Consider the following 12,077-nt stretch of genomic DNA (forward strand, 5'->3'; position numbering starts at 1 on the left):
AGCTCATGTGGAAAACGTCCAAATTAGCCTCAAGATTTAGATGATTAAAAAGAGCAAAACAAACCAGATGGCACGTAAAAAAAACTTTTTTTTAAAAACAGTAACGACTTTATTCAGAACCCAGTGATTCCTTCGGTGAAACTTCATCGTCCGCTCAACGTGCCGTCGTTTCGGGGTGCCGTGGTCTCCATCGCCCCCTGGAGGGAGACGCGTGATGCAGCAACAATGACAGCGCCTGACTTGGTTTGGTTATCAGTCCCAGAAAAAACACAAACTTCTTCACAGGTAAAATATCAAAAATCTGATCTGTGGTTCAGAGAGGTTGGCCAGCAAGACGCCGAGCCCGAAGCACATTATGACAAATATAAATATGAGCCACTCATAGAAAACTAAACCGTTGACCGCTATACCATGGTGTTGCTCTCGCCGACTTTATCCACTAGCTGAAAGAGAAACAGAAAAACGCAATTGTCAAAATGAATAATTTGAAAGGATTTGAAGTATCTCTCATGCAAGCGCAAAATACCAGAGTCGGCAAACTGTGGTTGACTTACTCCACTGATACCAGGAAGGTTCAGTAAAGATCCCAGAATAGGCACCCGCCTAATAAAGCCAACCGCTACTGGGAAAAAGCCCCTGAAAACAGATGGAAACAATTAAAATCAAGTATTATTAAATTCACCATAAAACCAGTATTTATTATAAATGATTTATCCATGCACATCATTTTTTGAAAAATATATGTGCCCTCATAATCATTAATCAAAATAACTTCCCCTCGCTCTTGCAGCGACATCTTTTCTCTGATGATGCGTTTACTGCCGTGAGGGCGGGGCAACCTGTCACTCACATGAGATCGACCAATAGCAAACCACAACCATCCAATCAATTCCCCATGGACAAAATCAAGCCCCGCCCCTCATTTGTTCTTGTTTGCGAAGCGGTTTCACTCATGCTGCGTCCCACTACTTATACTACGCCCGAAAAGTATCAACTCTTTTTGTGAAGAAAAAATACATACTTTTGAGTGCATAGCAGAAGAGTTAGATTAAAAGCTTTAAGACATACAATCACATAATAAATTAGTGTGTGTAGTTCTGAACCGAATCCTCCTCCAAAGCACAATGGGTTGTGGGTAATATTAGCCATTAGAGTGTGCATGGAGCCACACTTCGAATATAGTAGACCATCCGGGGACTTTTTGGCATACTCTTTTCAATATACAATACTTTGTAAAACAGTATTTTTTAATCTCACGTACTATTTAGGATTGATAGTACGCACATTGGTCAGGTGTGCCGCAAGCGTCTTGAAAAGTGCCGCTAAAGCATTGATCGCCCCCTGGTGGCTGGCTGCAATATATGTCATTAAACCCACCCTCTCCATGTAATCAAATGGGACGTGAGCCAAACTAAAAAATGTAATTACACTTGATGTTTTTTTGTAATTTTAGATAGTACTTATCCAGGCTGACATATGCTATAAAAACGTGGTTAACATCATGATTGACAGTTGTGCTTGCGATCGAGTCCACATGAGTAGGAATATAGACCTTATTCAAAGCAGCGCCATGACAGGTAAAATTTTACCTAAAAGGACAACATTTTCCACAGCTTATGTTGTCGGTAGTTTTTGTACATTTTTTGGAAAGATATTTTTGCAGTGTTTCGTCAGCAACACAATACAACACATGAAATAACAGTACAACCCACTGAAGAGATGTATGTCTATCCCTCACAGCCTCGCTTTCAATCCCATTCAAAATCAAAGATGGCGCTGCTGTGAATAAGGTCTATGGGCGGGACCTTGATGATACCGCTGAGCAACTTGGGCTCTGAATTATGTAATCGGCAACAACCTTTCTGGGATATTTTGGTGACATTTTCTAAAGTCAAAGGGAAGAAAAGACTATCGCAACTTGCGTTTCATGCTGACTTTAAATCTGTTTATCTTGAACAAAAAAGTGACAGTGTAGCTTTAAATAAATAAATATAAAACCCCTTTATGGTCACGCAAAACCACAAAAACACCCTGACAGGGTTTGTGAATAAAACAGCAACAACAACAACTCACCGGAAAAGAAGGAAAAATCCATAGACTTCCAGAACGACGCCTATAATCGGCCATCCGATGAGCACCACGAAAACGCCTCCCAGAAAGAAACCAGTGGCTTTCATTTTATGCCGCTGGAAGAAGAACCTGAAAGTCCGTTCCAGCCCGATAACAAATGAGAGACCTGCAACAAACAAGATCTACAAACACACACAGACATCCATGTTCAGTTCAAGGAGGGTTTCATTTCATAACACAAATCTGAGCATTCACATCACATTCAAACACAACTTTGTTTCCATGCTAAAACACACACTCACATTTCCTATCGCCAAGAGTGCTTTATCAAAGAACAGAATCATTCCGAAGAAGAGGAAAAACACGCCGAAACCCGTCAGCCCCATCCCGATCTCTGACCAAACACAAGAACAGACTTCATTAGTGCTGAATTACAAATCTATAGTTACTGCATGCAAATGAGTCATATTTGAGAGATTGCACTTCAAGTATACAAGTAATACTGTCGTACAACTTGCAATTGTATTAAGCTTTTTCTTTTTTATGCTTTGGAAAAGATTTGAATACCATTTACCACAGTATTTGCATGGTACACCACACCACTTGTTCAGAGAATGCCATGGTAATATATCTATCATAGATAGATAGATAGATAGATAGATAGATAGATAGATAGATAGATAGATAGATAGATAGATAGATAGACATAGATGATAGACAGACAGACATAGATGATAGACAGACAGATATAGATGATAGATAGATGGACAGACACAAATAGGTGATAGATAGATAGATAGATAGATAGATAGATAGATAGATAGATAGATAGATAGACAGACATAGATGATAGACAGACAGACATAGATGATAGACAGACAGACAGACAAACAGACATAGATAGATAGACAGACAGACATAGATGATACATAGATAGACAGACAGACATAGATGATAGACAGATATAGATGATTGATAGATGGACAGACACACATAGGTGATAGATAGATAAATAGATAGATAGATAGACAGACAGACAGACAGACATAGATGATAGACAGACAGACATAGATGATTGATAGATAGACAGACAGACATAGAAGATAGACAGACAGACATAGATGATAGATAGATGGACAGACAGACATAGATGATAGACAAACAGACATAGATGATAGACAGACAGATGATACATAGATAGATAGATAGACAGACAGACATAGATGATACATAGATAGACAGACAGACAGACATAGATAGACAGACAGACATAGATAGATAGATAGATAGATAGATAGATAGACAGACAGACATAGATGATAGATAGACAGACAGACATAGATGATAGATAGATAGATAGATAGATAGATAGATAGATAGATAGATAGATAGATAGAGAGATAGACAGACAGACATAGATGATAGAGAGATAGACAGACAGACATATTACCATATGATTACCATATTTAGATACTACTAGTACTATTACATTACACTAGCATGCGGGCTATTTTGGATGTTTATTAATGTACATTTTCCCTTTTTGAAATAAATCAATAAAACCATAATGGCAGTGCTATTACCAAGGCATCGCCGTTCCTCATTCGTGTAAAGAGTTTTACAATATTTGATTGCACTGTTAGAGGCCAGGCCGTCTATCCTCATTCATTCCCTTTCATCACTTTAAGCACATTTCCAGCTTTAAAGCTCCATTTTCACCATTTCTATCACGATTAACATAACGCTAACATACAGTAAATTTGACTTACTCTGTGAATCCGTTAATGAAATCATGTTTGTGTTGTGTATCAGCTGCTTTACAGACTGAAGAGTAAAACTGTTCTGTGTGTGTGATCGCCACGACACCGGAAACACGTAACTTAGAGATACTTTAAAAGTCTGAAATGACGCAGAGACGCGCTGCAATTAAAAAACAAAACAGTTAACAGTATTATTATTATTATTATTAACTTTATTTTATTTAAAAGCTATTTTATTACTGCTATCTCTCGCGATAATGCAACTCCAACGTAAAGTTTGTTCGTTTGAATTAACCTCCTCGCTTCCGTTTGTGATGCTGGGAAATGTAGTTTTCAGTCGTACCCGGACGCATTCTAAATTAGAGACAACAAACTACAAATCCCACAAAGAAGAGGTGGGAAGCAAGAATGTCTGTCGCTGGTCGGGAGGCGTGTTCATTGAAGTGCAGGAGCATTTACAAATTCACTATTCACAATGCCAACATCCGGAATAGTGTATAGCTTAAATAACTGCTGAAATAATTGTTTCATTTTAGCCTTTAACAATGAATACGCTGTTTGCAACCATTTTGGTGTTTGTTGGTTGCTGCAGCAATGTTGTGTTTTTGGAACTTTTGGTTAGGTGAGTTGCATTTCTCTCATTTATGTTCATTCAGTGTCAGTGTGTATTATTCATTATAGCATTTGAACTTTTGATATGCTGTCAGTTCTTACTTCTTTAAATCACATATTTTACAGGGATTTCCCAGGATGTGGAAATATTGTCACATTTGCCCAGTTTGCCTTCATTGCACTGGAGGGGTTCATCTTTGAGACAAACTTTGGACGCAAAAAGCCACAAATACCCCTCAGGTTAATAAGTTATACAATTTACATGTACACACGTGCATTTTAATTCTAACCATTTGCTTTTGGCTTCTCAGACTAGATTAGTAAACAGTGAACATGTATTTATCATTATAGGTGAATGTCGAATGATTTGCCTGATTCTCATCTCATTATGTTATATGTGCAATTGTGCATTAATTCATTCATTTCACAAAATTGAAATGACCATTTATGCATTTTTACTGAAACAACCTGTTTTGCTTGTTGAACGCCGTGGTAAAAGGCAGTGTTTACCATTATTCATTAATATATAATTACAGGTGAAAGGTGAACGCCTTGCTTTGTCACTGGTACAGGTGGTTTGCAAGTCAAAGCTCAGTTCAGAGAGCTTTGACTGATCAGTGCTGTGAACATTATGTTGTTAGATATATATATATATATATATTCAGTGTGGATGGTCTACATATTTCGGCAACACTTTATTTTAAGGTGACATGCACATTACACATTACTACATGTACTTACTATAGTAATAACAGTAAATTATACATAATTACAAGTAACTAACCCTGAACCCAACCCTAACCCTAACCGCAACTCCATAGTAAGTACACAAGTTAATTAATTTTACTTATTTGAGTAAGTACAATGTAACTACGTCACCTTAAAATAAAGTGCATATTTGCATTGAATATCGGATATGAAAACTGGATACCACTTGCTGTTTCAATATTTTAGATGCCATGGGCCCCCAAATATGATTATGTGAGATTATGTGACATAATGGGCATTATGTGAGCCCATCTTAAAATATATTTTATAAACACCCAGTTTAAACACAAAAAATCATTTAATAATATATAATCTATTCACTATAGTAATTTACAGATTTAATATTATTTATTTGTTTATATTTTAATAAATTTTGTTTATTTGTTTTTTAATCTAATGTATCTATTTACTTTTTTTCTTCTTATTTTTTTTATTATTATTTTTTTTTTTTTTTTAAATTTGACTGGACTTTTCTACGCGCCTCCTGTCACTCCCTGGACTTTGAAAACTCCGGCGTTACGCTCGTATTCCATTCCAAACATAGTCGTGCAGTTTTGAACCTCAACTAGATGACTTATGTTACAGTCTTTGTGCTAAATCTAGAATCACAGACCAGATAAGACATATCTCTCACTTTCACTGGTTTTGCTTCAGGGCAGATTTTGTACTGTACTTCAGAGGGGCATCTGTAAAATAAATTAAAAAGACCTTACATTGTAATTTATACGTTTAATTCACGGTTTAATTTTTCAGTATGAGGGCATGTCATGCAAATCTGTTCATGTTGGAATCTGCCTAATTTGACTTGTTTTTTTGCCAGCAAAATATTGTATGGATGCTCATATGGTTAGATGCATTACATTATTTGCATTCAGCATTGCTTTTCCCTCTTGTCCATCAGAAGCTACAGCTTAACATTGCTGTCTTTCATGACCTTCAATGTCCCTCTTCTTTTGCAGTAACTATGTGATCATGGTGACTATGTTCTTTACCGTCAGCGTTATCAATAACTACGCCCTGAACTTTAACATCGCCATGCCACTGCATATGATCTTCAGATCAGTGAGTGTCATTCGTTTCATTCATTGCTTTTGGACTGTGCCTTATAGATCTTTCTAACTTCTCCTTTTGTTCACAGGGATCTTTAATAGCAAACATGATTCTCGGTATTGTCATCTTGAAGAAAAGGTATGCTGAAAGTCATACACAAAATCATTACTTTTTTATTTTTTATGCTGAGAACGGGAACATACAAAAGAGAAAGCACACATCACATAATATCAAGGAAAGCAATAATAAAGGAGACAACAGCTATTATAAAAATTATAATAAAAATAGTAAAAAAAAATAAAGGAGGTAGGGCCATTACATCACATAAAAATGTTCACATAAAAAGGCAGTGCAAATTCTAACAGTCCTTATAGCTTTCTTATTAGTAGACACTGAAATCACATTTAGATAATTTTCTATTTCTTTTAAGAAGACAGGTTTATAGTTTGAAAATTTGCATTTGTAAATGTAGAATTTGCTTAGGAAAAAAATTAAATGAATAACAAAACAGATATTATCGTTTGTGGAGTCAAAATACCCAAATATAATGTTTCTCATGTATTGAGAAGCTTGGCCAAATCTTACACTACACAAAATCATTACTGAAAGATGACCTATTATGCCTTTTTACATGTTCATCTTTCTTTAGTGTGTGTAATGTTGCAGTTTGAGCACGAAAAAGGTCTGCAAAGTTACAAAGCGCAAAGAGAGGAGCTGCAACAATGCAGAATATGGGGGAAATAATCAACATTCAAGCATGAAAACCTGTTCTAGTAGAGCCAAAAAGCTTTGTGAAAGGGTATAATATGGCCTCTTTAACTCAGTTTATTTTGCATATTGTTCACTCATATTATTACTTTTATTGTGACTGCAGATATTCGATGAGTAAATATCTCTCCATCGCGCTGGTGTCTCTGGGCATTTTCATCTGCACTATTATGTCGGCCAAACAAGTGGTGAGTTCGCAAAACCAGCCTGGGTCGCAAAATACTGTATTAGTAGTTGTTTCAGATTATAAAAGGCACAACATACTTGCATTTCAATGCTTTATTTCACATTTAATCTGCACCTAATACATCAGGTTTGATCCTTATGTAGAGTGCTGAGAAAGGGGCCACAGAGGAAGACGGTGTTTACGCCTTCATGCATTGGCTTCTGGGTAATATTCTCATTGCACATTCAATGTTAGCCGCATTCTGCACAGTATACAGTATAGTTATATAAAAAAAATAGCATGTTAAATTGCATTCGTAAATATAAGCATTTAAAATGCAATTATTAGTATTATGTAGAATGTTTCATATGGTTATTCACTTATATATGTATATATTATTATACACAATTATATTGTGAAAAAGTTCATTTATTTCAGTAATTCAAATTAAAAGGTGAAACTAATATATTAGATAGAGTCATTACATGCAAAGTGAGATATTTCAAGACTTTATTTGTTATAATTGTGATGATTATGGCTTACAGCTTATGAAAACCTTTTCACAATATTCTAATTTTGAATTTGGGGTTTTCATAAGCTGTAAGCTGTAATCATCACAATTATTACAAATAAAGGCTTGAAATATCTCACGTTGCATGTAATGAGTCTATATAATATATTAGTTTCACCTTTTAAGTTGAATTACTGAAATAAATGAACTTTTGCACCATATTCTAATTTTTCGAGTTTCATCTGTATATAATACATAATATATATATAGACATTTTTATTCTGCAAGGATGCATTAAATTGATCAAAAATGACAGTAAAGACATTTTTAATAATCAGAAATGTTTATTGAGCATCAAATCATCATATTAGAGTGATTTCTGAAGGATCATGTGACACTGAAGACTGCAGTAATGATGCTGAAAATTCAGTTTTGATCACAGGAATAAATGACATTTTAACATATATTCACACAGAAAACAGTTATTTTAAATTGTAATAATATTTCACAATTTTACAGTTTTTACTGTATTTTTAATCAAATAAAAGCAGCCTTGGTGAGCATAAAGATGCTTCTGTCAAAAACATTGCAATATCTTACCAACCCCATGCTCTTGAATGGTTGTGAATAAACTGCATGCTGTTAAAATATATAGTATAGTATGTATGCTATTTTTAATCTACCCTAAAACAGTTATTGAGTACATGTGAGTAGTGAAATCCTTCTGAACTTTGTTTTTTATTTTGGAGTACCCATAACCGGTCACATAAGCAAGGTTTTCCATTAAATACGTGCTGTTGTGTTTCAGGAATCGCCATGCTGACGTTCGCCTTGCTGATGTCTGCGAGAATGGGGATTTTCCAAGAAACTCTGTACAAGAAGTATGGAAAACACTCCAAGGAGGCTCTGTTCTACAATGTGAGTCCCTGACTGTATATCTGATGCTGTCATATATGAGTTTGTGGGATTAAGTCTAATTTCCCTGCCTTTATTTCAGCACTGTCTGCCTTTACCAGGATTCCTCCTGCTGTCAACGGACATCTACAAACACGCCGTGCTCTTCAGCCAGAGCTGTGAGTCTGATTCAACTGGGAGTCATTTAGGCGCTGTTTACTCCTGGTGTTAAGATGTGTTTTGGTGATCGGATCACAAGTAGAGGACGCTAAATACAGGAGTAAACGGGTCTAAAACGCTTTGAGCTTGTCCACTTTCCACACTTCCAGAGGGAGTTGAAAACACATTCGGCCGGATTGCTTTCGTAGTGTAAACGCTCATGTGATCGAATGTGTTCAAACCGCCACAAAAGACCGTCTTCTCTCCGTCTACTGATCTAATGAGTGACATTATAGGAAGAGCTCGAGCCAGACGGGGTTTAAACTTCATCGGCTGAAGACCCAAGTTTGGTTTGAAGATGAAAAACACACCAAGCTCAATGTTCTCTCTCCATTCCTGATTTCTAACACACACTCACAGCGTTCGGCTGGTCTTGTGTCTGTCAGAGCAGAAACTACAGCTGATGTTCTGTGTGTTTTTCCGTCGTCTCCGGTCGTGTTCATATGTAAATTACACAAGATTATTTCATCCATTAGATTGAAAGATCTGAAAAAGTTCATACATTTACTCACCCATAGACCCTCCCCTCGAAGAAATCAGGACAGAAGTGGTTAAAAGTGGACAAAAGAGACGGATTAAAACACCAGCTGTAAACGGGAATGTGTCTCCCTCGTCTACGTGTGATCCGATCGACCAAAACACATCTCAATACCAGCTGTAAACAGGTCCCTAGTAAATTATTCCTCATCACTATATACTACCGTTCAAGACATTAGGGTCGGGTATGTTTATAAAAAAAATAAAAAAAAACGTTTTGTAAGTCTTTTCTGCTCACCAAGGCTGCATTTATTTGATCAAAAATACAGTAAAAAAAATGTTTTGGTGAAATATTATTAGAATTTAAATTAATTGTTTTCTATGTTAATTTATTTTAAAATGTAATTTATTCCTCTGATCAAAGCTGAATCATCTTTAGTGTCACATGATCCTTTTGATTTCTTATTGTTATCAATGTTGAAAACAGTTTTTGCTGCTTAATATTTGTGTGGAAACTGATACTTTTTTTTCAGGATACTTTGGTGAATAGAAAGTTCAAAAGAACAGCATTTATTTGAAATAGAAATCTCAGTCACTTTTGATAAATTAAATGCATCCTTGCTGAATAAAAGTGTTAATTTCAATGTATAAGCCTTAAAAAGTTTGGCTTTGGAAATGACAAACCGATGACTTTCTCTCAAAGCTCCAGTGGAAATCCCTGTGATTGCTCAGTCTATGCCAGTCATGTGGTTCTACCTGCTGATGAACGTCATCACCCAGTATCCTTTTGTGTTTGTCATATTAACATGTTGTTTATGGGCTTTATATTGGACTTGTAGAATCCTAATTGCATGCCAAGAGTCAGTTTTACATTGCATATATCGACCTTATCCAAGTTTCTCAGATATGTGTGTATCCGCGGCGTCTTTATCCTGACCACAGAGTGCGCCTCGCTCACGGTCACACTGGTGGTGACACTGCGCAAGTTTCTGAGCCTCATTATTTCCATCCTGTACTTCAGTAATCCCTTCACAACCTGGCATTGGGTGGGAACGGCCGTGGTGTTCCTGGGTACGTTGCTCTACACAGAAGTGTGGTCCAGCATTCGTGTGGCAATGAAAGGAGAGAAAGCCCACAAGAAGGCAGAGTAAACCGTGCAGGAGTTGCAATACCTCTTTAGTTCCATGGTGCGAGTGTGTTTTGTTGTCACTTTTCATTGATTTACTGTGAATGGATGAGAGTGTGTTTGGGCCAATTTTATGAGCTGTTTTTGAGCCGGATGTGTGTGTAGGTCTGTTAGAGCATTTGTCTGTAAGCTTGCACAATCCCTGACCCGTCTCAGATTGTTTTTTTTTGCAGAAATAGAGACTATTTGTTCCTGCCACCATATTTACTTCACATAAATGTACTTCATTCAGGACTTGCAGCTGACCCAGTATGTATTAATTTCCACAACAAGTATTTATTTATTTTCCGATTTTTAATCACACCCACTTTCGGTAAGTCATCGGAATGTGTCGGCCTACTTACATGTGTGAAGTAAATACGACTACAAAAGGTAATGCAAAACTTTTATGTAATCATTTTAAGCTGTAGTCATTACAGGTGAAACTCGAAAAATTAGAATATGGTGCAAAAGTTAATTTATTTCAGTAATTCAACTTAAAAGGTAAGACTAATATATTATATAGACTCATTACATGCAAAGTGAGACATTTCAAGCCTTTATTTGTTATAATTTTGATGATTATGGCTTACAGATTATGAAAACCCCAAATTCAAAATTAGAATATTGTAGGTTTTGATAAGCTGTAAGCCATAATCATCACAATTATAACAAATAAAGGCTTGAAATGTCTCACTTTGCATGTATTGAGTCTATATAATATATTAGTGTCACCTTTTAAGTTGAATTACTGAAATAAATGAACTTTTGCACCATATTCTAATTTTTCGAGTTTCACCTGTATATCAGTTTTGACATTTTGTTGTCGCCTTACTCTAGCGCTCCATCAGGGTGAGCTAAAGCAATACTGTAGAAAACAAGACTACCAAAACTGTATGAGTGTTGTTCATGAGGCTATAATTTGTAATGTTGTATGGATTTGTGTAAAAAAACGTTGTTTTCTATCAGCTAACACAGAGACCTCATAAACTAAAGGAAATCTTTGTCTTCTTTATTGGCTTTAAAACTTTAAGCGTTGTACTTCCATGTGTCTGAGTGGTCAATACCTGGGCTTTTTATGGGGGTAATGTATTGTTTGTGGCTCATGTTGATCTCATGAACCCACAGTATTCTTTACAAAACTTCATCATTATTCCACCAAAATACAACAATGCAGTTATTGTTAATATTGCAACATTAAAATAATGAGGGATTTTGCTAAAAAGTTTTCAAGTGTATGATGTACATTTTTAGCACACAGAAACAGTTTGTTTTTACCATTTTGAATAATAATAATAATCACCTCATGTTTTATTTACATATCATATTAGCCACGCCCCTAATTATATTTCACAACTTTCAAAAGAGGAAAACATATAGAGAGAATGATAACGGCAGTCGGAAGAGAGAAAGTTGTCAATTTGACAGAAACCCTCCTCACAGATTAGTTTCTTTTGTAATTAGATGCAAGGGTAATATAATACAAGGTATAGTGTTATAAATGTACATATGCATTTACATCATATTGCCACGCCCCCAAACATCACGAAAAGCAGTCAGGTCTTCAAGTACTTCTAATCTAAACTTGACATGTTTTATGATCCATCCCATGTATAT

At 35.9% G+C, this 12,077-nt stretch overlaps 2 protein-coding genes across 5 annotated transcripts; one reads left to right on the plus strand and one right to left on the minus strand.

The window, feature by feature from the left end:
* Positions 1 to 21: 21 nt before the first annotated feature.
* Positions 22 to 4,258, minus strand: golt1bb (golgi transport 1Bb). Of its 3 annotated transcripts, none has more exons than XM_079603152.1 (6): positions 4,071 to 4,258; positions 3,840 to 3,990; positions 2,373 to 2,464; positions 2,074 to 2,252; positions 555 to 636; positions 22 to 443 (listed from the first exon to the last, which is right to left on the minus strand). In XM_079603152.1, the coding sequence occupies exons 2-6, from the start codon at positions 3,862 to 3,864 to the stop codon at positions 405 to 407; spliced, it is 417 nt and encodes a 138-aa protein (XP_079459278.1). In that variant the 5' UTR covers positions 3,865 to 3,990; positions 4,071 to 4,258; the 3' UTR covers positions 22 to 404. The 3 variants fall into 3 exon arrangements, with proteins under 3 accessions (XP_079459278.1, XP_079459279.1, XP_079459277.1); XM_079603153.1 differs by having other exon boundaries at positions 3,840 to 3,969; positions 4,071 to 4,179; XM_079603151.1 differs by lacking the exon at positions 4,071 to 4,258 and having other exon boundaries at positions 3,654 to 3,947.
* slc35b4 (solute carrier family 35 member B4) lies at positions 4,212 to 11,501 on the plus strand. 2 transcript variants are annotated; one of them, XR_013796442.1, is made up of 11 exons: positions 4,232 to 4,452; positions 4,569 to 4,682; positions 6,170 to 6,272; positions 6,349 to 6,398; positions 7,135 to 7,216; positions 7,359 to 7,419; positions 8,514 to 8,623; positions 8,703 to 8,778; positions 9,999 to 10,074; positions 10,200 to 10,694; positions 11,260 to 11,501. XR_013796442.1 is itself a non-coding variant. In XM_079603150.1 (10 exons), the coding sequence occupies exons 1-10, from the start codon at positions 4,376 to 4,378 to the stop codon at positions 10,444 to 10,446; spliced, it is 996 nt and encodes a 331-aa protein (XP_079459276.1). In that variant the 5' UTR covers positions 4,212 to 4,375; the 3' UTR covers positions 10,447 to 10,830. The 2 variants fall into 2 exon arrangements, 1 of the variants encoding a protein (XP_079459276.1); XM_079603150.1 differs by lacking the exon at positions 11,260 to 11,501 and having other exon boundaries at positions 4,212 to 4,452; positions 10,200 to 10,830.
* The last annotated feature ends 576 nt before the right edge of the window (positions 11,502 to 12,077 follow it).

This window comes from Phoxinus phoxinus (assembly GCF_949152265.1).
Source record: "Phoxinus phoxinus genome assembly, chromosome: 25".
NCBI classification, from domain to species: domain Eukaryota; kingdom Metazoa; phylum Chordata; class Actinopteri; order Cypriniformes; family Leuciscidae; genus Phoxinus; species Phoxinus phoxinus.

What these genes read in the sequence shown, in the direction of transcription:
- slc35b4 (XM_079603150.1), top strand. Translation starts at nt 4,376, where the DNA reads ATGAATACGCTGTTTGCAACCATTTTGGTGTTTGTTGGTTGCTGCAGC. An exon ending in CGTGCTCTTCAGCCAGAGCT is followed by an intron (nt 8,779 to 9,998) that starts GTGAGTCTGATT and finishes TTTCTCTCAAAG; the next exon opens with CTCCAGTGGAAATCCCTGTG. An exon ending in CTGATGAACGTCATCACCCA is followed by an intron (nt 10,075 to 10,199) that starts GTATCCTTTTGT and finishes CAAGTTTCTCAG; the next exon opens with ATATGTGTGTATCCGCGGCG.
- golt1bb (XM_079603151.1), bottom strand. Translation starts at nt 3,735, where the DNA reads ATGAGGATAGACGGCCTGGCCTCTAACAGTGCAATCAAATATTGTAAA. An exon ending in TGAGGAACGGCGATGCCTTG is followed by an intron (nt 2,465 to 3,653) that starts GTAATAGCACTG and finishes GTGTTTGGTCAG; the next exon opens with AGATCGGGATGGGGCTGACG. An exon ending in GGATTTTTCCTTCTTTTCCG is followed by an intron (nt 637 to 2,073) that starts GTGAGTTGTTGT and finishes ATCTGTTTTCAG; the next exon opens with GGGCTTTTTCCCAGTAGCGG.